At 41.6% G+C, this 24,836-nt stretch overlaps 2 protein-coding genes across 3 annotated transcripts; one reads left to right on the plus strand and one right to left on the minus strand.

Moving 5' to 3' along the window:
• The first annotated feature begins 1,996 nt into the window (after positions 1–1,996).
• irf5 (interferon regulatory factor 5) lies at positions 1,997–11,913 on the plus strand. Its single transcript, XM_064343078.1, has 9 exons — positions 1,997–2,198; positions 6,273–6,459; positions 7,130–7,316; positions 7,578–7,603; positions 7,772–7,799; positions 8,539–8,922; positions 9,576–9,965; positions 10,566–10,684; positions 11,340–11,913. The coding sequence occupies exons 2-9, from the start codon at positions 6,286–6,288 to the stop codon at positions 11,526–11,528; spliced, it is 1,497 nt and encodes a 498-aa protein (XP_064199148.1). The 5' UTR covers positions 1,997–2,198; positions 6,273–6,285; the 3' UTR covers positions 11,529–11,913.
• A 6,243-nt stretch (positions 11,914–18,156) lies between these two features.
• Positions 18,157–23,873, minus strand: LOC135259129 (calumenin). 2 transcript variants are annotated; one of them, XM_064343080.1, is made up of 7 exons: positions 23,717–23,873; positions 21,613–21,846; positions 21,106–21,299; positions 20,640–20,806; positions 20,385–20,445; positions 19,375–19,574; positions 18,157–19,243 (listed from the first exon to the last, which is right to left on the minus strand). In XM_064343080.1, exons 2-7 carry the CDS (start codon positions 21,831–21,833, stop codon positions 19,139–19,141), a joined length of 948 nt encoding a protein of 315 aa, XP_064199150.1. In that variant the 5' UTR covers positions 21,834–21,846; positions 23,717–23,873; the 3' UTR covers positions 18,157–19,138. The 2 variants fall into 2 exon arrangements, with proteins under 2 accessions (XP_064199150.1, XP_064199151.1); XM_064343081.1 differs by lacking the exon at positions 23,717–23,873 and adding an exon at positions 23,629–23,676.
• Between the last annotated feature and the right edge of the window lie 963 nt (positions 23,874–24,836).

The following is a 24,836-nucleotide window of genomic DNA, read 5'->3' on the forward strand; positions in this document are numbered from 1 at the left end:
GACAGGATCCCCTGCCCTGACAGTAGAACAAGTTTATCATAAATGTTCTGAAGAGGTTGTCTTTCAACAGTTTTAATAGCTCTGGAATCTATAAGCTTTGCGCTATGCGTTGGTTGAACTAATGACATTTTCTCTAACATTAACGTGGATATGAACCGACTCATCCTCCTACAATGTTTTTTTTCCGTCAGTGTTATGGCTGGAGGGTGTTCCTTCTGCTCTTGTGTAAATCTCAGAGATTAATCTGTTCTGAGATAAGTCCCACAGGTGTTCAAAGTGCGCTCTTGCAATAAATCTCAGAGATTAATTTTTTCTGAGATAAATCCTACACACTGTGAGATCAATCCAATGCGATGTCCCCACAGGGCCACCTGGTACCCCACTCTGTTCCAATCCATGTTCCTCTCATTTCCTCTGCGGTTTTAGTACCAGTACCAGTTGTTTTATATTTGAAGTTTATACATAAATGCCTTCATAGCAGACAGTTATGAAAGAGTGATTTAATGACCACAATTGTAAACCTTGGCCACTCACTTTAATGATAATCAGCACCTCTCCTGCCTGGAGACCTCAGCCAGACAAAACAGAGAATAAAGTTTTTAGTTTTTAAGTTGGGAGGGATACAATAATACACACAACGCAAGCAATATTCCCCTGAAAGTACTGTGTCTGCCTATGCAAATCCTCTAACTGAACACGTGCAAGAACTTCATATGAAAATCTGTGCAGTGTCTTTCAGTATCTTCAGTGTCTATATCCTGTTTCGTTTTACTTCTGAATGTTTCCACAGTGCCTAAATCCTGTTTTATTTTCCATTTCAACATCATTGGTGAAAAGTAAACTGAATAAATTATACTGGTGAGGAGAAGTTGTGTGTAATATATGATATATAATAGGCTACCTAATTCACTGTGCTGTTGTGAGAAGTAGGCTACAACACAGCTGCAGCTCTATCCTGCACATAAGTGTGTGTCAGTACATGAGAGCCATGAGGCTTCACATGCAACCAGTGTCAAGCTGACCCGATCTTCTTTGAGGAAATGCAAAAGCAGTTCGTATAGAAACTTCACCACACCCCAGTAGTGTGTGCTCGGGAAGTCCCCAAAGGAAGGAGAACTTACCAGTGCCCCGACTCACGATTGGGGAAGTATTGCGAGAAAAAGTAGCCAGAAAGAAAGCAAGAAAATTACACATTTTTGTCATTTGCAAAATGACTGTCTTTGAACACGTATTATGCAAATGCATAAACGAAATACTTAACTGCAGGCTGCAGCGTGTCAACGCGTCAAAGTTTGGGAGGAAAATGATGAAAAATTGACCTCTTGCCTGCTTTACAAATTGAGTATACTGCCATCGTGCGGAAAAGATTGCTTAACTTAAATGTTAGTATTCACTGTTGTTAGAGTAGCCTATATATGCCTTTCTGAGCTCAAATCTTGTAGTGAAGGAAAGAAAGAACGTCGTTTGCTATTAGTACAGGCCAATTTTTGTGGTAGCTAGCAGTTGGACAGTTGAATCCGAGATTGCATCTGTTGAAGACTACACGTTTTTATTAAGTTATTCATGTTAATCAGATAAAATCAAGTCACGGAGCAGAACAGGCCTTATGGAAACATTACCTATGGCGATGCGTTGATTTAACTGTTCTAGTTAGTAGGAGAGCAGTGCAACATTAGCTATGTGAATGAGCATTCACGTGCTGACATACTCTTGCATCGCCCCTGATTAAAAAAAAAGCTGTTACACTTTTTATCAGTTGAGGGAAAGCCGAAGCATTATTTCCAGGGATCCTTGGCAAACTCACACCCACTTTTTAGGGTAGCTGATCAACATATGGCACGCCACCTTTGCAGTGGCTTAAGATAAACAGAAATGTATTGCACGTGGAAGGTCATTACATTATTTTACTGTGTGATGCCCACAACTAGTGGTTTATTATGAGTAATAAACCACTAGTTGTGAAAAACATCAGCGGCAATGCTTCTTTTCATTGCTTCCGTATACATCATATACACTGTTCTAGACACCCCGGAAGGGTGGCACTTTGTGTTACTAGTTATGCACACTTTGCGTCATTTGTTTCGTTTCATGTTTAGTTAGCTGGCTATAGTTGTTAACGTTGGTCCGGGGAAATCCGGGCGGTTGGATCAAGTTTTGTTAGCTCCTCCTCAGGCATATTAGCCTGTTGAAGTTTTCAGGTGAGTTCGCTATGTTACATGCGTGATATTAGAAGTATATTTGATTATCGAATAATCTAACTTAAACGTTAGCTACGGACACCTTCCGCGAGAATTTGCCAAGGAGACCTCTGTTCACAGCATGGGGAAATGGCGTTCTGGGAGATATGAGTTTATAAGTGAACGCATGCACAAAATCATTTATGCGATAGAAGGATAATGTTAGCCTCTGAAGATTTCACCGGCACACACAACGAAAGGAAACGATTCGACATATTTCCATTTATTTACCGTCGGTGTCTTTGGCGTAGGCTGCCTACCATTATTTTGTAAAAATACGTCTCACTGGTTTAGATTATTTAGTGTTTTAAAACAGAATCGCCGGGATTTCAGATGTTGTCACATTACACAGAAAAGTGACAAATATGCATAAGCAAGTTCTTAATTAACAACTAACTTGCATGTGTTTAACGTTGTGAAATGGCAGGTGTTCATGACTTGTGGAGAAATAACATTTCGAGAAGTCGGTGCTCTCCAAGGCCGAGTAAATTCTTTGCATTTTCACTTTTGGATCAATACAAATTTCAATTAAATCCCTTAGCATTGCCATTTCCTGTGTGCTGTAAAGATTGGAGCTTTTTGATTAGATCAGAACTGCATGAAATATTTCTGTATGCTGTAGCCTACATCATCAACAAAACAGGCTATGTGTTGTATTCCGAAAGAACAGCCCACGTTATCCTCATTCACGTGATGAGAACAAGTCTGTTGCCTCTTCATAATATTTAGCAAATTAGTTAATGAGTTATGTGAGTGGTGAAACCCTACAACCCAGTGTTTTTCTAATAGTCGAAATGACCTGTGAACCACAAACTCCAGTTGAAGGGTTGTTCAGCATTACACCTGAGCGACACACTCAGATCTATGTTCATCAGCTGAATCCTACTCTGGTGTTCTATCTTATGTGAAGCAACTTTGTGTATCTTCTTTGAATGTAAATGACTGACATGAATGAAAAATCATGAATCACACTGAGAGTGAAGCGCATGAACAGACTGAAAAAAATAAAGGAACAAGAACTATATATTTGCTGCAGGTCCATAGCAATTTGTTGCACAATGGCCTGAACAATGCGGAATTGCTGACCCTCAAAGTGGCATGTCCAACTATAGCAGTACACTATGGTGCACCTGTGCCACAGTCCTTTTGTATTTTGTACTTTATTCAGACCGAAAGCAGAGAGGGTCTGAATAACCGATAGAGAAGGGGTCAGAACTCAGGAGGTGGCAGGGATCAAACGTCCGGCTGCATGGAGGGATTTGTATATGGGCAGCGATTCTTGACTGTGCTACGTGTCTCATCCTAGTTCAGATTTAGATCATGAATGTGCCATTTTCCCCGCTTTTGATAATTGGCTGCTTTGTTGCTGAGGGAGGGAGTGTTTTCTTTCAGAATGGTTTCCATCATTACATTACATTACAGTGACTCCCATAGGCCATCAGATGCTGGCTGACAGTGCATGCTGCATAGGAAGAGAAGTCTGCCAACACAGGGACCCTGCGTCTTAGCTGGTGATCTACAGAGTCAACAGCAGTGGGAATGTTTCACAATGGGACAACATTCCAAACATATTGACTTTCCAAATTTGGAGAACAATGATAAATTACGGGCCTAAAAGTAGTTTTAAGAATACATTTCTCAAGGACTCAAACAGTGGATACAGTTCTCTGGATAGAGTGACAAATAGAGTTGGACTGTGCTGTGGTTTATGCGCTGTAGATTTGCGTGAATGAGGCACCCTAATTTCAACACTGATGAGTGCAGTAGTACACTCACAGTTTGCTGCTGTGTTCTAAGAATGTCTACACTGGAGATATCCATTGTCATCCCAGTTTAATGCAGTAGATACTACAAGCATTGTTTCTCCTGAATATTTTTTCCATTGAGTTCAACAGGTAAATTAATCAGGAGAAACAATGCTTGTAGTACCTACTGCATATCCGGCAGCAGCACGGTGGTTTGAGGCTCATTTGATATTACATTACATTACATTACATTACAGGCATTTAGCAGACGCTCTTATCCAGAGCGACGTACAACAAGTGCATTAGTTCAAGGTGCAGAGGTGCAAAAGAAACATACTAGAGTGAAGTAAAGATCGTAGTGCCAGAAGTGACCACATAGATCAGGACTCCAACCCTGTAGAGTAACCTGTTCAGCAAACAAACAAACAATCCTGCCAAGTACAAACTAGCACTGAAATCACATTTGCCTAATCAGATACCTTGGACCCTTGATGACTTAAAGCCATTTAGCCAACAAATGTGTTCCATAATGTATCAGCATAATTTACAGCTGAATCTAGTCCCAGTTCCATTCAAATGCAAAGAGTTTTTGTATCGCTTGTAGGACAACCTGAAAATCAGATATCCAGACTCTGATGGTGTTGATAGGTCAAAGACATCAGGAAGTCATGGCATGCAAATGATATGCAACCAAATACAAAACATGACTCTCTTATTTGACATTATGTTAATTTGTCTACTGTATAAGTGAATGTCCCTGTTTCTAGCTTTTCCCCAAACAGTTCACTGCAGCAAAAGTAAACGAGCAAATGGTGGCACAGGAGGTCTCGGGAGTGCATTTGTTTAATTCTTGCTAATTTTCTGACCAATGATTTGTTGTTAAGACCATTAAAAGCTTAATTTTTTGCCATTTTGGGCAAACTTTGCCCAGGAGTGTAGATTCAGGGTTTTCCCTGGCTCAGAATAAGATGGTTGGTATCTTAACCAAAACTATGCTGGAGTTAAACCCCAGCAATAGTTCCTAGTTTGAATGTGTTGTCTGAAATGTATTTAGGCCTATATTTTAGGTATTGTCTATTACACCCCACTTTTAGTGATTTAGAATCTTTGGGTGGCAGTGTATTTTAATGGCTAGGGATGTAACCAAACCAGGCATGTAACCATAAGGTTGCAGGTTTGATTCCTCAGGTTTTACCCTTGTGCAAGGTACTTAACCTGAATTCATTATAGCCCATATCCTGATGTATGCATGGATATCGTGTAAAATGCAAAAGCTGTGTAAGTTCTTCTGGATAAGATTGTCTGCTAAAAACTGCCTGAAATGTATTGCCTTCTATCCAAATGACCCCAATTTTGGCTTTCCAATTAATTATGCCCAAACAATGTCTATGATAACACAGCAATGTGAAACTCACATGGTTAAGAAGTTAGCAAGTGAAGATCGGTTATGGTGTATATTTGGCTTTCTCTTTTGTGACCTGTCTCCTGTCACATTGGAGTGTGTATGTAACTGTCAGGTGACCCTAGGAACTGAGCCAAGGTACATCATGGGTATGCTTTTCAGAAATGCTGGTTATATGTAGGATGGAGGGTATTGGGGGTGTTGGTTTTTCTGCAGTGGGGGGATGAACAGAGGTACTGCTGAATTCCAATTTTTAATCACAGAATTGTGCCACTCTTAAAAGAGGTAGAAAGCTGTATGGCTGTATACCCATGAACCATGGCCAAGATTCAGTCTAATTATAGAGGGGGTGAGGAAACTCGAGGTTATGAAGTGTGTAGCTGAGTCATTTCCTACATCATATATTAAACATTTACATTATTTCATTATGTATTGGCAATCCTACAATATGTAAGACATTATTCAATTCATTTTCAAGCTAAGTACAACATGCATCGGTGCTTGACTGAATTTGTGTCTACCTAATCATTTAAGCAGCTGTTCTTTTAAATCCACATTTATACGAGCTGCCAGTCAGCTACTTTAAAAACAGTTAGCTACCCGCTTTCTTATCTCTAACAGTCACAAAGCCACAGTTCCTTATCTTAAAAAGTTTTAGCAAGTCAAGATTATTGCTGATATATTCTGCATTATGATAACGGAAGCCAAACAGATTTATTTCTGATTAGGAATATAAGTATGTAAGCATCACTTGCTGACTGACTGTTCAGTTTAAAAGTGGGATTTATGAACCTGTAGTCTGAAGTACTGAACATTGGCCCTGTATGTTAATCTCTCACTTTTCTCTTTCTACTTTCTGTCTTTCTTTCTTTCTGGCAACAATGATAGGTGCTTCCCCACTATGAGTCTTCAGTCTCGGAGGATTCGGCTAAAGCCCTGGTTGGTTGCCCAGGTGAACAGTGGGAAGTACCCGGGCCTGCAGTGGATAAACTCAGAGCAGAAACTCTTCCGGATACCCTGGCGCCATGCCACCCGCCACCTGCCTGCACAGGAGGACGAGAATACCATATTTAGGGTGAGTGTGCCCCGCCCCACCCCGCCCTATTCACTTTAGGATTCCATACGCAAATATTGTAAATGGAGACTTTGTTGACCAGCATTAGAACACATGCCCAACAGTTATGTTGGTAATACCACATCATGTAACAACAGCCTCAGTGGTCATGGTCAGAGTGAGGGTGGTAATGGCAGGGAGGGAGCAGTAACAGTGGGGGTGGGGGGTAACCTGAAACAGGATTGTAGTGAGAGGGGTGAAAGAATGTTGATGAGGAGCCTTTAACGGCACACATGCCTATGAAATTATGTCTGCTGTTGAAAAACTTGCATGATGCACTTTCCCGCAAGCCAGTCACTGGCTATGTATTTGGCACTGATTGGAGGAGAGGTTATATCTGACCACTGGTAGCCTGCTGGCACTTGGCATGCCATTGGCAGAAACAAATGCCACAGGACCCCTGGCTGACAAACTCACCCTTCCCCAGACAGGATAAAGCCTACTTCATCCAGCTACTGTGGGCTTCCCATCAGTCAGCTGATGTCATAGACCAGACTCAAACCTGACTGAGCTGTGACATTGATGTCTAGGCTGTTGGGCCCTGGCTGCTCTTGTAACGAGTGCCTTTGTCAACTGAGCTATGGGAGGCTGTAGTGAAAAGCCTTTTCATTTGATTACCCCTCCTCCACAGGCCTGGGCTCTGGAGACTGGCAAGTACCAGGAAGGGGTGGACGAGCCCGACCCAGCAAAGTGGAAGGCCAACCTGCGCTGCGCCCTCAACAAGAGCCGCGAGTTCAGGCTCAAGTATGACGGCACCAAGGAGACTCCCGTCCAGCCGTACAAGATTTACGAGGTGTGCGACCAACCGTATAACGGAGGTAACGGCCGCAACAGAACCAGTTCAATCGCAAGGGCCTTAACCGGAATCGAATGACCGTTAATATCCAGCACTTAACTCCAGTGGAGCTTGTGACTGCTGGGAAGATATGAAAGTGCGTGAAATGTAATGACTATCATAGGCCTTTTGGCCCATATTGTTGATTACATGCTGTTTATGAGTGTGAATTTAATAAAATGTGCAGTACTCTTGTGTACATACCAGGACAAATGCATTCTAATTATTATTGACTGTGTTTCAGATCCTGGTGATGATGATGAAGATGAGGTATGGTGAAATCTGTTAAGCAAATAGTAATGATCAGAATACAACATATTCTCCAATATAAAGTAACAATTTCATATATGGGACCTTTTTCTACACAATATGAACTACCATACAGTTTTTATTGTTTTTTGTTGTTGCACCATTTGATTTCTCTCATCTTATTTTCAGCTACCAGACATTGTGGGTCTCTCAATAGGTAAGTCACTTCTTTATCTTTTAATTTGACTTTTTACTAAGTAATAAAGTATTCATATACGTGAATGCACTGGTTTTCTGTGAGCAAATGTTCTGCTTAATGGTTCTTGGATCAGTATTTTACAGTATATTCTGTAAATCACATTGTGTGGCATTAACTTTAATGCAGATGAGTGGAAAAGGCATGAGTTGCTTGTAATTAGTTGTTTGGCATGTTTGAGGTGTGATTCCCAGTTTGTGGTATTTGATGTGTGTTCATCACTTATTAGTGTGGTACAGTATTTGATTGTGTCTTTATTAATGTGAGTGATACAGTGTTTGATCGTGTACTTATTAGTGTGGTACAGTATTTGATTGTGTCTTTATTAATGTGAGTGATACAGTGTTTGATCGTGTACTTAGTAGTGTGGTACAGTATTTGATCATGTCTTTATTAATGTGAGTGATACGGTAAACGGTAAACAGTCTGCATTTAGCACTTTTTTCCAAAGCACTTTACAATTGATGCCTCTCATTCACCAGAGCAGTTAGGGTTTAGGTGCCTTGCTCAGGGACACTTCGATACGCCCAGGGCGGGGATCAAACCGGCAACCCTCCGACTGCCAGACAACCGCTCTTACCTCCTGAGCTATGACGCCCCTGATACAGTGTTAGATCATGTCTGTATTAGTGTGATAGTGTTTGATCATGGGTTTGAATGATTGATTGATTGGTTTTGAATGATTGATTTTCAATGGCAGATAGCAGAATGGGAGAGGTGTCCAGCTATGCAGCGTTCCCTGGTCTCCAGGGGGAGGTGCCCTTCATCAGCTCCCCCATGAGTGACAGCTACCTCACACAGATGGCCGTCCCGCAGGGCAGCTTGCCCGTCGCCCCCGGCGGGGGCATCCCCCTGGCCAGCATGCCCCTGTCTGACTTCCAGAACCCCGTGCCGCTGGTGGGCGAGGTGGGGTGCGGCGGCTTCGCCCACGGCGGCAGCCTTCCAGGCGTGCACGGAGAGATGGTCCCGCCCCCCGGGCCGCCAGTCATTGACGACAGCCCCATGCCCGAGGCACCAAATCGGGTGGCGGGGCCAGTGCAGCCCTGTATATATGACCTGCTCAGCAGCCCCCATATGCTGCCCTGTAAGTAAGCAGTCCTCCCTGTGCACACTCCTCTGTCTCCCTGGCAACTTCCCGCCCCCTGCACACGCCCAGTACCTCCGCATACACCCCTCTTCCTCTTCCTCCCTCTGCACACACGCCCTTCTTCTTCCTTCTTCCACTGTGCACGACCCTGTCCTCTCTCTGCGTGCTCTCTCCAGTCTCCCCTCCATCTACATGCTTCTAAGAATTTAGGTCATGGCAGCCCAACCCTGTTCCTGGAGATCTACTGTCCTTTATGTTTTCATGGAAACCCTCATTTGGCACACCTGATTCTACTATGAACTCAGTCTCTTGCTATTGAATGAGGTGTGCTTTGTTAGGGTTGGTGTTGAAAATTACAGGATGGCAGAGCTCCAGGAACAGGGTTGAGTAGAGGTTTAGACATTTTACTTTAAGCAATATACCTATACTGCAAGTTAGTCTGCTTGTACCGTGGCTAAGAATCTCTTTGTATTTTTCATACTTGAAATTGAAATTGAAATATGAAATATTAAAAGGATATATTTTTCATGTGACTATAAGTCTTACAGAGTAAACTACACTGTAAAGAATAGAGGCACACTCTATGTCCAGTGTATTGGCCCATGCAGTTTGACGGACGTGATGTCTTTCTCTCTCTCTCTCCGTGGCAGTGACTGATCTGGACATTAAGTTCCAGTACCGGGGCCGGGCAGCCGGCTCTCAGACCGTCAGCAACCCGCAGGGCTGCCGGCTGTACTACGGCCACCTGGAGCCCACGCCGGACCAGGTGGACCTGTTTGGGCCGGTCAGCCTGCAGCAGGTCCGGTTCCCCGGCACGCAGAACGTCTCCAACGACAAGCAGCGCTTCTACACCAGCCAGCTGCTGGACGTGATGGACCGCGGCCTCATCCTGGAGATCGAGGGCCAGGACATCTACGCCGTGCGCCTCTGCCAGTGCAAGGTGTTCTGGTCCGGCCCGGGTGTGTCCGAGCAGGGCCCGCCCAACCCCATGGAGAGGGAGAGGAGGATCCGGGTGTTCAGCCTCAACAGCTTCCTGCACGGTGAGGCAGAGCAGCTGGGGATCAGTGGCTGGGATGTGTGGCTCATACTTCTCACTGAGCTGATCTCAAAGAGTATTTTTTATGTCACATGCAGAGATTGGAATGTCAACATTGGATTTTGTTGATTTGGCTCTACTCCAACGCATTGGAAACAAAACAATGAATGTGAGGTTAAAGTGCAGACTATCAGCTTAAATTTGAGAGTATTTGCATCCATATCAGGTGATCCGTGTAGGAATTACAAACCTTTATTTCATATGAAATGAAAAAAGTCTAGTCTGAGCTGTTTAACACGTCACCACCTGTCTCTCATCCGTAAGGTTTTGGCTGTTTTAAATTATTTCCTTTCGATTCTCTCTCTTTCAGTTACACTCAGATTTCAAAGCTAATTTCATATGACCCAACATTTCCAAAACCACAGAAATTCCTCTTTTCACGAGCCACAGAAAAACACATATTCTCTTATTGTATGTCATTTCTGTTTGACTGTGACCTGTTACCAGGGTATAAACACAATAGCCTGTTGCAAGAATAGTAAGTAATTATGGGATGTGAGTGTAGCTGTGGTATTGAAGTGGGAGGTATTCTCTTGTATTGTAGGGTTGATCCTGTACCAAAAAGGAGAAGCGCCGGCCCCACCCCCCTTCGAAATCTACTTCTGTTTTGGAGAGGACTGGCCTGACAGGAAACCCAAGGAGAAGAAGCTGATCATCGTCCAGGTGTTCAGCAGCACTCCACTAACACTACTGTGTGCTCTGTACTGTTGCCCTCCCTACTCCATCACCTTATAGCAGACTATCCTACACTGCACAGCACTAAACCACACTATGCTATCCTACACAGCACTGTGCCACACTATCCTAAACTGTACCCCTCAGTACCAGAGCACATTGCACTGCAGTGCCCCCTAGTCAGACTGAGTCAGACTGCACACTGCCCCCTCTGTACAGCACCACAGTGAGTTATGCTGAGTGTCTCACTCTGTATCACACTGCATTACACTCCCACAGCACACTGTACCACACAGGGTTACACTGTGCAGTTCTGTACCAGTAACACTGCATGCTTATCACTTTGGGTCATGCTGTATGATCTTGCAGCACACTACACACTGTAGTTTACCACACTGTTCCAGACTGGGCCATACTGCACACTGCAGGTTTTTCATTCATAGTTAACTCACCTCAGCTAAATTACAGTATATTGGCAGCCTATTTAATTATATGTTACAATGTAACTCCTACTCCTGTGTATTTACATGTTATTATTTAACTCCTGCTCAAATTATCAATAGCAGGATTTATGAACCATCACAGTGCCATTTCCCTTCTCAGTACACAAAGAGAACAATCTTGTCTGCACGCTCTCACCCAGGTGATTCCTGTCGTTGCCCGGATTCTGACGGAGATGTTTTCGGGCGAGCTCTCCTGGTCGACGGACAGCATCCGCCTGCAGATCTCCAACCCGGACCTCAAGGACCAGACGGTGGAGCAGTTCAAGGAGCTGCACAGACTGTTACAGAGCCAGCACGCTCAGGGCCAGTGGGGCCCGACCATGCCCTGAACATAACACTCCTGCTCATGGGCACTTAATTGCACACTGGGATTGGAACCAAAGCCATACCGGCCCTGACTGCTATTGTGCACAACCCTGTTCCGTGGTACAGGGACCTGCTTATACGGGTCTGTCTGGGATGCCGTCCCATGGTGCATCTTCATTTCCCATGACATGTCTCAACCATTTTCTTCTAAGGACCAGCTGTGCTGAGATTACTCTGTGGAGACCAGGGGCCAAACTGTGGCAAGAAACTAGCCAATGAAATATTCTGCCTATTGTACATTTGATAAATTGTTTTTAGAGTGGGCTTCCACTTGAATGTGATGCTTCAGCACAATATTTAGAGATTGTGGTATTTTTATTTCAATAAAGACCGTACCAGTATGACAAAGTTTCAGAGCTTTTTCTTTTGTGTTGTTTTTAAAGGCTTATGTTAAAGCGTGTGTATTCATGAATTTAATTATTCATTGTTAGTGGCTACAATTGTATTAGACTGCAAAGGAGCATTTACTTTTGGGTGCTAAAAGCTGTCATGTTGGATGTAGTTTCCTACCAATAAAGATTTTTTCCACATTGATGTGATGTGGGAAAGTGATAATCCGTTGATCATCCATACAAGGTAATGGTTAACTTTTCAGCTGAGGTGCAGGATATTTTGTGAATTGTAACTGTTTCCATTTTGTCCCTTTCAACAAGGTCCTTCAGAATTGACTGCAGGAGCAGCTGATAAAGCAATAAATTGACTGAAATACTCCAGGCCCATATGGTTAATCAAACTAAGAGGAAATGTGTCATTGACTTCGTCCAAAATATCGGTTGCTTTGTAATGTTGACTTTCACTCAGAACCGCAGCAATGACACAGCACAGATGGGAAGTTCATTTGTCTGGCAGTAGTTCAGCTTGTCATCTCTGTTTACTGCCTGTGCAGTAATGGCTTCACTAACACAAATGGCAAAACAACACATATTTCTGACTGGGTTGAGAACACACTGACATACACTATATGACCAAAAGTATGTGGACACCCCTTGATCTGGTTTTCTGTTTTTTATGGTTTGGGCTAGGCCCCTTAGTTCCAGTGAAGGCAAATCTTAATGCTACAGTATACAATCTCATTCTAGACAATTGTGTGCTTCCCCCGCAGTTTGGTGAAGGTCCTTTCCTGTTTCAGCATGACACAGTGAGGTCCATATAGAAATGGTTTTGTCAAGTATGTGGAAGAACTTGACTAGCCTGCACAGAGCCCTGACCTCAACCCCATCCAACACCTTTGGGATCAATTGGAATAACCCAATCAGTGCCCGACCTCACTAATGCTCTTCTGACTGAATGGAAGCAAATCCCTGTATTTTATATAACATTTAGTATAAAGCCTTCCCAGAAGGACTCCATATAAATGGCCATAATTTTGGATGAGAAGTTGGATGGCAAGTGTCCCCATACCGTTGGCCATGTAGTGTACCTCTGCATGTGACTGAGCCTGAAACCTGGGTTCTGTGAGTCGCATGCAGTCGGACATCATTGTAAGGTAGCCACACAAAAGCTGACCACATCTGGCATTTGGTTAAACCAGAACAGAACAGCTAAACGTGACAGTGGCACAGATATTCAGATATCCATTTGGGAGAGTTCTCACTGAACAAGGAGCGCTACCATGGATTTCAGTGGGGCTCAGACATTATATTTATTTGGCACACACTGTGGGGCATTCATTCTGCCACTGTGGGGCCGGTATAGACAGGTAGGACTGTGTATGCTGTGAGAACGCTTGGGAATATTTCACACATTCTGGATTTGCTGCAGTTTGGTGGCTCAAGCAGAGGGAAAACAGGAATCGCAGAGCCCAAAATTGATGCAAAGACCAGCTGAAGTCACTTTTGTTGATGAGTCAAAGTCACAGATGGAGCAGGATGTCAACATGTGGTGGTCTCAAATTTTGTGACATCTGGTTTAGCCTGTCAATCAGAAATTTGTGATTAGGGCTGCTGGGTGGCACCCCTGTGGGGTGATGATAATTGGCCATAGCATCACCCTGGGAGGGATTTGAATCTAGCCCAAAACCTTCTGAATTTATAGAGGGGGTTACTGTAATGAGCACAGCTGGAGAAATTTGGAGAAAGAGCATTCAAAAACAAGCTTATGATTTCAATATTATTTCAGAATCCTCCTATCATCCTCCATCACTAATAAATCAAGTGTACTGCATATTGGAGTATTTGCATATTACATTTTGAACAACCACGCAATATGGTCATTTTGAATATATAAAAGAAATACTTTTAAAAACCACAGAAGGGTATTTTTTTTCTTTTTACCAGGCAAATGCTTGTATTTTCTTTGTTTTTCAAGTACAGTGGAATGATTTAAATCATTAAATCTGTGAAAAGTCTTTATAAATCATGGTTAGCTTGGAAAGCTGACTACCACTGTGTTTTAGTCTTGTAGCATACGTGCGTCATTGTGATTATGCACACTGAGTGTAGTCATAGTAGGGCAGGGCCCAGGATGGAATCCACGACAAAGCAAAACTACGAACTCCACTGTGGCCTCTTCTGCCGTGCCAAAGGTCATCTGACTAATGCTGTGATCCAATTGGCTTTCCAGCCCTTCATGACAAAGTTCCCTTTTCTCACTTCCACATAATGTCGTTAACTGGGGAAAAGACACAAAAAACGAAACCTGAAAAATATTCCAACAAAACAAGACATTGCTAGGGTGCTACTGAAACCATTAACGCCTGTGCTTCATTCAAATTTTCAAATAAAAACAAAGTTCAGTATCAGTATGCTTTGTTATTTGTTTGTACATTTGAATGAAGCTCAGGGATGGTTGTGGTCTTAAATGACTGAGTGTTTATACCATCAGCCAATTCTGAGTATAATATACATATACTGTAATGTACTCATTTGTATAAATGTCTTTATTAATATACTGTTATAGTATGCATTAAGTCTGTACTGTGATATGCCATATTCAGATGTTACCTAACTGCATTTACTTTGGTGTGAACTCTGTCAATTTGAGGTCTTATCTGTTTTTTACATGTTTTTGCCTGGCCATTTGGAAGAACGTGCAGCTAAAGCTGTCAAAACAGCCTAGAAAAATCATCCAACATGTGAGTTTATTTCTTAGGGAGAAAGAGTTGAGGTGCAAAGGCTTGGTGTGTGTGAAATTTCATTCACAAGGTTATGAGCAGCATGAGTGATGAGTAATGAGTTGGTGACGAGTAACACATTTTAGAAACTGCACTCTAAATAGAATAGCTCCAGCTGACTGAAGAAACACAGCTGATAGCTGATTGGAGACTCTGTTCTTCTGGAAAGGTAGTCCAGTCTATTGGAGGTTTTTCCTGGGAAACAGGTTCCACTCATTCCTCAGGTTTCTTTACTGCTGTCAGTGACTGGAAACATTACACAACTGACAGTTCCACAAAACAGTGTGAAGCACTGACCCAAACTGTAAAAAATGTCATTGAGAGTACAATACAGATTCATCTACGAGTTGTACTAAATGTTTTTTGAAGGCTGAGCTTGTATGAGGAGATAAAGACTTGGCTATATACAGCTGTAGGTGTATTCTGGCAAGTTGTATTTTATTTGGAAAAGGAACGATTGTCGTTCTCGAGTTCAGGCATGCCCTGGAATGCGTTGTGCCCTTCCATGCAGGTCTACTGTCGTCATAGAGACCAGTCTGAGCAGGTCCCTGAGAGCTTTTGCTTTTCTAAAGGTAATAAACAAACAGCGGTCTCACCATGACCCTGAACCCTGCAGCAGTGGAAAATCCTGTCATCTTCCTGTCCTCAATGTCCCAAAGCACTCTGGGTAAATCTAAATGGAGTCCTGAGCGAAAGGTGTGCAATTTTTATGCCCTGCACCTTTATGACCCTCTCAGCCTGAGTGGGTCATTTGTTAAAGGCAATCACAGCTAGCACTGGCCAGGCACTAAACTCATAAATTTGAGTCTCAGCTGTGTCATTAGTCAACAGTAAAAGTTTGGCTTTGTTGAGGCACAATGGGCTTTGTCTCCAAGGTCTTGGTGGGGTGGGTTTAAGTTGGCCAGGGTTCCCTGACATTCTGATACATGATTTCCCAATTTTGCCTCTGGCATAGACACACAGATGACCAGTTCTACGTGAGAGATACACTGTTGCTGTGACTGGCACTAGTGAAGGGCATTGCAAAATGCAGGTGTAAAAGTGCTCTTTGCCTGGATGTGAGAGGCTCTGCAGTGACTCAGGAAACAGAATTGGTGGTTCCAAACTGGGGAGAAAAGCTGGGGACAGATTGCTGGAACTTACTGATCTGAGGTCATTGTGTCAGGTTGCTTATTATTATTATTATTATTATTATTATTATTATTATTATTATTATTGCGATGTACAACCTTGTAATAAATAACTAACATAAAAGTCATGAGTGATGAACAGTATCAGTCCGGGTGGCTCTCAACACATTCAATCTATTTATTTTAACAGCACAGCTCTGCCTCTTAGTATAACGGAAACCAAGTGAACAGTGAACAATGCAATGTACTCACCTAACAAACAGCCAGTGCAAGAGTAGAAGGGATAATGAAGGTTTCTCATTTTGTATGTCTACAGCACCATCTTGTGGTGCTACAATATAATAATGAGTTGTTATTATTATAGTTGCAAAAGCAGACCATTCATAAACCCTAATAAATTTAGAAACACTACGTATTTTTCACACATTTTCACTTTTTTGCTAAATACTGAAAACACATCTCCATAATCTTAAATTATATGTAAACATTTGTAATTGAAAGCAATTCCATGCTAGTTGCACCGATTCGAATTGGAAAATGCAAATGACTTAATCCCTGTCAAAGCTCAGTCATGAATAAAAAGGATCAGAAATAAGCATCTTTTGGCTTGTAACAGAGCTCATTCAGAATGAATGCTAGACCATAGCAAGACAAACAGGGGGAAAACAGAACTTTTCTAATGAAATACAGGCATTCATTAATGATCATGTGTGAGGTTATAACCATTGGAGTTATATGGTCACAAATACATATGTTCATGTGACACATCACTCTGTGAAGGATGTACTTGAGGAACATCATAAAAGTAAAATGACTTCAAGCTGCTTACTGTACATGGTGCAACACAGTTCAAATATCTGAAATGAACAAAGCTTCAATGAACTAGAAAATGTGCATGTTTAATCATGACATACTTTTAAAATTTTTAAATTAAAATTGTAATCTAAAAAAGTGCATTTGAAAATAATTCAGATTTATTGAAAATACTAGCGAATAAAAAAGATGAAAACTACATACCTGTGAAAATTAAGTAGCTATAGAAATGGCTTAGTCTGAATTTAAATACAGAAATGAAAACAAAGATGAGAATCTGATTTAGACTGTAAATGGGGTATGAACAAAAAGGGGAATGAAAGGAAGAGAACAGCAAAGGATGCATTATAGGAGGATAGAGGGATAAAAGGGCAGGTTTAGGATGCAATGATGAAGGGAAATTAAAGAAGCAGAGGTGGACGATGATGACGGCAGAGATTATATTTAACCCTCTTGAACTGTCTTCAGCATCCCTAAGCCCAGAAATCCATATATCATTTATCTAGATAATACCCACTATATACGTAATCCCACTATTACATCCTTGTGTTTGTGCGGTTTTAAGAGTTTCGTTTAGTAATCCTATTTCCAGATTATTGTGACCTCCTTAAATATTTGTTCTTTGGGTTCCATTTGTTCTTTAATCAGGTGAATTTTTCGTAAAAGACCTTACAGGTTTTAGTGTTCACGTTGACATTGCTGGTGGCTATTTACCATTAGCTGTCTATAAAAAATCATTAGATGAGTCAATGTAAAATGATAGAAATGATTTGCGTCCATAATGACACATTCACAAAAACACACAACATTCATGATTTCATACGCTTTCTCTTAGTGCTCTTTATTACAAAAATAAAATATATCTGCTTGCATCAAACTGAAGGCCCTGGTACTAGTTTGCATGGCGCTGAAGGGAAGTTCTTTCCTATTCTCAGTTCATCACAAGGTTGTGCAGAAGTTCCAGACTAATTTTGTTACCTTTAGTTACGGTGTCCTATTAGCGCTGCAAGGTTCCTGTCGTATCTGTCCAGGCCTCTGGTTAAACAACCATCACACTGTGTGACATTCATCATCTCAATGAATCACATTTGCATGTTCATATGGCGTGTTCTCTTCACAACATATAAAAATTTTTTTTAAAAAGTAAAAAAAGATAAAAACTACAGAACAGATGTTAGTTCAGCGCATTGATATCACTGCCCAACATCTGCCTATTCTCCTGGTGCCAGCTGTGCCACTGCCCTCAAGAGGATAGTATGGATACTGAAGATCGATAGATGAAAGAGCCAAGTGCCATCATAGATGTGTAATGTGGACATCTATCCACCGACCTAGAAGTGCTCTAAGAGAGGCATTTTAAAAGAGACATTATTAAATGAAGGATAATCTGCCATTTGGTAGAGCTGTAAACGTAATGTTAATTCTGCGGTCAAAACACAAGGGGAATTCTTTTGGATAAATAATTCTTACAGAAAACAGTTTTACAATATGAAACATTTAGTCAGTGTTAAAGCAAGTGACATAAATAAACCAAAATTACCATTGACTCACATTTATTTTTTTTTATTGAGAAACAGGCTGTTTATTTACCACAGAACAAGATTCAAACCCTTAGTGTTCAGGTATCCTGCATATAAACCATAAAGTATACTTTTTACATTGCATTTCAATGTATATACAGTAACTATTGACAACTGAGACTACAGGTAAAGGTCTGAATATTGTTTAAAAAAACAAATTTTTTTTACACAAATAGTGGTAACATGGGGTTTAGGGGATGGGATGAGGAAGAAGACCACCCACAAAATCTGGTGCAACCGTGAACTTCATATCAAGGGACAGATCAATGTCTGTCGCTCCTCTAACCTGCATATATGAAAAGTGTTACACCAACTCCAGAAAGGAAACTCCTTTGCCCTTCATTTGTTCCTATAAATTAAAATACTAACCACGCTAAATAACTCAACATAAAAAACCATAAAGGCACAGAAGAGGAATGTTGATGATGGATGCTGGTCATTGTCCCACTGATACATCAACTTCCAAAACTCAACGTGGAAAAGGAATGACTGTCAAACAAACACCAAATCCCAGGAGCCCTTTCAAGTGAGAGAAGAGAGACTGGCCATTCCCGCTTCCATCAGCGAAGCAATCCCCTCAGTGTTGCTCAGCTCCGACTCCCCTCGTGTTTGGTCTGAGTTCAATGCATCCAGTGTCTCAGTCTTCACATTCAGGAACTCTCCGCGGTAAACAGTGCATTTGAGTGTTCGTTATAAAGTTCATACACAGACCGTGCCTTTCAGCCAAGCACATGCCAAAAATCCATTGTTCAAAATCAGACCAACCAAGAAAAACAAAAATGCACTACAGAAATTAATTTTATAAAACAACAAAAATAAAACTCTTTTGCAACAAAACACACAAAAAATGATAATTATATAGCAGTCTTGATGGTAGATGAAAAAATATAAAATAAATTATGTAATCAAAATTAAAAATTGTTCCTATCTAGAATGGTTTAAAATTCGTCGTGTCGTACTAAGGCCTCCCCGAAATCTGTCGCTTGGCTTCCAACAAACAGGTCGTATTTGTTGATTATTTCTTCTTTAGAGAGTTGTCCATCCTGAAATCAGTATGATACAGAAATGAGAGATCCAACATGGCTGCCATCACACTGCTAATAATGACTGTAATCAAGGCTGCTTTAAGAGTAGCTAAAATGAAGACCGGGTCCATGCAGGCCCAGGGACTGACCTTGTCTGCGTCTGACTCATACACCAGGTGTTTTGCCTCTGCATCAGCATGGTCGTAATCCGAGGGGAGGATCCAGTCCCTGGTTTCGTCCTTGTCCATCTTCCCGTCCTTGTTCTTGTCTCGGAACTCAACGAACTGCTCCCGCTCCGACTTGACCCACTCCGGCTCGTCTGGGTCGCTCTCGTGATTGTACATGTCCCCTGGGAAGAAGCGGGGAGATGCATCACCCATGATCAAGACAAGAGCTCACATCCATGGACCCGCACCCTCACCCACATCCACAGACCAGTGGCCACATCCACACACACACCCAGCTCTAGAGATACAATGAAACTTCCATTAGACGCGGAGGAAAAGTATCCACTGATAAATCAGAAAAGAAATTGCATCACTCTGGTAGCAGGCAAGCAGCTTGTCAATGACCCACTGCAGCACAGTGAACATGCTTTAACTAGCTAGCTTACAGACATTACTGGTGTGGTACCAGAGCCCATTACATTTAAACGAGATGCTAAAAACCATCGTATATGGACTATTAGTGCAGCTGAGAAGCACTTTGGGATAGACCCAAATGAGTGTGAAAATAGAAAAGGCAAAAATTAAATGTTAATAACATTTCACAGCTTGAACAACTAAAACGGATGAGCAAATTCAAATACTTGTTCACAATGATGCCAAAGATATATGGAGAAGAATATTGTACCCATAGCTTTGTAATGTACTTTAATAAATACATTTTAAGTTCTCCTAGTCTTCAATTATATTGATCATCCAATTTAAAAGGTTGTTTTGCACAAAACACAACTGTGAAAGCCTAGGCTATATACTGACAGTTTCAATACCAGTAGCTTAGATTGAGAACAAGGTGTACCCGTGAAGGTGAGAAACACCAGTAGATCTCCAACTAACGCTTACTTGCATTGTAATGCCTGGGCTATTAAGCAAAGCTTTTTTTTTTCCGTTATCCTCAGGAAGTTTCTCACGTCACACTGCTTCCCTTGCGCTCTTACCAATGTACTCTTCCAGGTCGATGAATCCATCTCCATTTTTGTCAATGTCCTCCATGGTTTCCTGTTCAGAAAATGTATGGTAGTGAGACAAAGTTGTGACCTCCCTTCCAATCATTCTTGCACAGGCATGTTTTAACAGTTTCACTTTCCTTAGCTTAGAGGTTCCTGTGCTTCTAGCTCCAAACTCTACAAGCGCCTCCATGTAACTGTTCTTTTCTAATTTCTAAGGAGTTTATATAGCAAATATGGACATACCACCACTACAATGTCTTTCATGTAGTCATACTCCTCTGGGTGCAGAAAGGCAGTAAACTCCTCCTTGTTCGCGATGAGGTCCCCGTCTTTGTCTGCCATTTTGAAGCGCCTCTCATCTCTGGACATCATCTGCTTGTAGTTGAAACTGTCCTCAGATTCTGGGTCATCTGAGGGCAGAGGAGAGCACAGTGACATTACAGACAGGAACATAAAGGAGAGCAGTGACATTGCAAAGAAGAACACAGATTGGAACATGGTGACATTTAAAGCAGACTACTTTTCAAAAAAAAAAATCAATAATTGCCCATAACTCCTTGTTACTGACAAATGAAACAACATTTTCATATTTGTGCATCACAATGCACAAATCACTGATTATTTAAAAATAAAAATTCTGCCTGCAAAGTGCTCAATCTTTGCACATGCAGGTACTTTTAAGCAGATTTTGTGAACTAGCCGGACACACCCAGGACGTAGCCATATGTGGCATTCTTGTACTCCTCCCATGTGACCAATCCGTCCTCGTTAAGGTCATGTCCCCTCCACTGCTGGTCCACGTCGTAGTAAATCCAGCGTTTCTGCGCAAACTTGATCCACTTCTTCATCTCTTCGGTTGTAACAAATCCATCTTTGTCTTCATCAATTTTATCGACAATCTTCCTGCATGGGGGAGGAGCGGGGAGACAAGAAAGACAGCGAGACAGGCACTGAATGAAGGAAGAATGGAGAACGACTTCAATTGTCCTTGAGAAGCACAGGAACACAGGGGCTGCTAATTATACATAGGGAAACACAACCAAAAGCATCTATAAACACGTGCATGTGAATGTTAAGTGCAAATATGGGTTTTAAGTTTCATTGCTTTCTAGAGCTTTCTGTACACACATGCTGTAATTAAGATCTCAGATCAGCACAGTCAATGCTGCTCTCTGTAGGTCCACTCTGTAAGACAGATGTCAGATGAGCCTCCTACCCCAGCCGCTCCTTGCTCTCTTCGGGGGTGAGCTGATCGAAGGTCTTGGCCTCCTCCTGACCCAGGAAGGCATCGTGGTCATAGTCAAAGCTCTCTGCGTCGTCGTGCTCCTTGTCGCTCAGCTGCGGGTCGTGGTGGATGCGGTCTTTCTTCTCCATGGGCTTGCCGGCGGCGTGGGCAACGCACAGCGCAACACACATGGCTAACAGCCTGAGATCCATCTTCAGGCCTAAGCTGGATAAGGGGAGCATTGTTAAAGTGAGTGGCTCGTATACAGAGGCACATGTCCTCTATTTATTCCCAACTGAAAGTGTGCCCAGATCATGTACTGATACTGGGCCCAATAAACATTAGTTTGCCTTCAGAGTGATGGGCTTGAAATGTTTGAAATGAAACAAACTTGATGGTAGATTAAGGGAAAGGAAGTGAAGTCCCACAGTGCCACCTGCTGCTTTCAAAGGAGTATGACATGATGAGACAACCAGATGTTCACTGAGCTTCAGAGCTTTTAAATATGGCGCCAAATGTTTATTTACAATCCTACGGTATAAAATAATCATAAATGGATAGCATAATTTCTCCCGGTTCCCAAAGTCACACTACTTAACACTCAGCCATAAAGAAAGGACTTTGCTTCGCAAGCACTTTGGTAATTACCTGACATTGTGTAAGAGATGACCAAGATCAGACAAATGTCAATGATTACACATGCAAGCTTTACAAACCCAAGGCTTCCCAGTCAGAGCACTTGCTCAATGTCAATCATGCAGTAGCCAAATTGTCGCAGATACAAAGGAAATCATTTCAAATTCAACTTAGAAGGTGCAGATGTGCAGTTTCATTTGTTAGGTAAAAAAAAAATGGAGGATATATTTTTCTTAAACCAAGGACACCCAAGTAGAGAGGGGGTTAAAACCCCAACCGCCCAAGTAGACCACATTACTTTCTTTAGTGGCAGGTGACTTATTACGCACACTACCCACAGAAAAACAAGAAAATAACTCTCAATGGCTTCAGCATACCTGGATATCCATTGCAGAAATTCAGGTAAACTACACTGCTGATTCATATTACATTACATTACAGGCATTTAGCAGACGCTCTTATCCAGAGCGACTTACACAGCTTTTACATAGCATTTTACATTGTATCCATTTATACAGCTGGATATATACTGAAGCAATTCCGGTTAAGTACCTTGCTCAAGGGTACAACGGCAGTGTCCTTACCCGGGAATCGAACCTACGACCTTTCGGTTACAAGCCCAGTTCCTTACCCACTGTGCTACACTCCGTCCTCCGTCATATTCGAGTGCCCAACCTGGGAATCAAACCTGTCTCTCTACCAATAACCACTTCATAATTGACGGTTCACCATTCATTTTAAAAGTTGTTCTCTGGCAACGGAACGTAAACTAAGGCGCACAGACCTTTACAAATTTATAACGTTGAGTTACTTTCCCGAAACCGGGACGCTTCATCCAATCTTTACTTCCATGCCAGGGTCTTTTATCGAGAGATTTATCGATAGCTAGATAAGGAACACATACCGAATGGGGTCATAACCTCAGGTTTGCCTTCTTATTAGACACTGGCACGGCTTAGTTAAAAAATATAATAAAGCATTTTACACTAAACACCAGATTTAGCTCATATTGGCATAACTAGCCGCCTGACAATTATTTTTAGGAAAATTACGTTACCTACCAAAACGACTGTTAGCTAACTAGCAAGCTAGCTGCCCTAAATTGTCTGGTTTGCTACATCTTCAGTTGCAATCGGGATAGCTAACGTTACCAGATAACTGCGACAGAATGAGGTCTGAACGACATATCAGTTTCGCAAGTTCAATAGGTAAAACATTAGCGATTACAAAAAAGAGATTGCAATGTAAAGGGATAACAATAAATCGGCAGGCAACTACATAGCGGTTTTACGTGATGAAAGCCATCTTGCCAGCCAGTTAAGTTTGATTGATCAAAATACAGCCAAACGTAGATAGAAATAACCAACTTGCATGTATGTAGCTGTCGAGCCTGATAAATCTAAATAACATTATGGGACACAAAGCCACTAGGTATCGATAACTTGGTTAGACTACTTACCCGGTATTTGTACCCAGCTATAGAATAACCTCACAATCCTGTGCCCTGTAACCACTCCCACAATACACTGCCGGATGTACACCCTTCTCCTACTCCACTTCCGATAATAATAAAATAATATAAGAATTAACCAATCAAGTTTCAGGCACAACTTTGCGGACTCGTAATATACCAATCCCAAAATTACTTTTGGATTGGTCACTTCAATGCAATACAGACGATCTGATTGGCCAGCAAGCGCCACGTCCCCATGCCATGGTAGCAAGGAAAGCCACCGTGCTTGGCAGTATTGTGCTGCATGATTGTAAAGTGCATATTTCAATATTTAAATCTTGCGTAGATAGCATTATTATACGTATGACTTACTTGTAATTAAAGGTTAATGATGGGATGTGGTATATTCGCCACCTAGGTTATCTACATTTATTTGAATACAATAGCCATATTAGCTAAATTCTAATTCAGCAATGTAGCGTAGGCTACCCTCACGTTGTCATTTTAGAACTTGAGTTCCTGTTTCATAGCTAATATAGTCTGTTCTTTCAGAAATGGAGAGTATTTTGCAGTACATTACCATTAAATGAAAAGGTAGCCGGGTAGCAACAAACAATATCACAAAAAAGCACTTTTGATTTGATTATCTAATTTAGCTTAGGAAAATGTGTAGTTTGAATGTTTCAAGACACAGTTCGACATTAATAATTAGGTAGTACAATTTTTGCAGGCATGTGACAGTTCTAGTGCACTATGTAAATCACTTTACATTTAGTGATTTTGTTAGGATTCCATAGTTCTGATTCAAAATAGGATCTATTTAAAATAGATACTTCTATTTTTGATATGACACATGCTCTAAATGACATGTCCTTTTTGATTCAGTTTAACAAAACAGCCTCTCATAGTTCATGAATGATGCTATGTGTGGTAAAAGATTCCATATCCTTTTTTAAAGGCATGTTTCCAACAAGTCCTTCATTAAAGAAAATAAATAAATAATAATATTTTGCTAAACATAGATTTGACAGTTAAGTCTAATGAACCAGGCAGTGAATTCAATTTGGGATAATACGGTCCATTCTTGAACAAAATTTGTCTCAACCAATCGTCAGATTCAGCTTAG

This window comes from Anguilla rostrata, chromosome 7 (assembly GCF_018555375.3).
Source record: "Anguilla rostrata isolate EN2019 chromosome 7, ASM1855537v3, whole genome shotgun sequence".
NCBI lineage: Eukaryota > Metazoa > Chordata > Actinopteri > Anguilliformes > Anguillidae > Anguilla > Anguilla rostrata.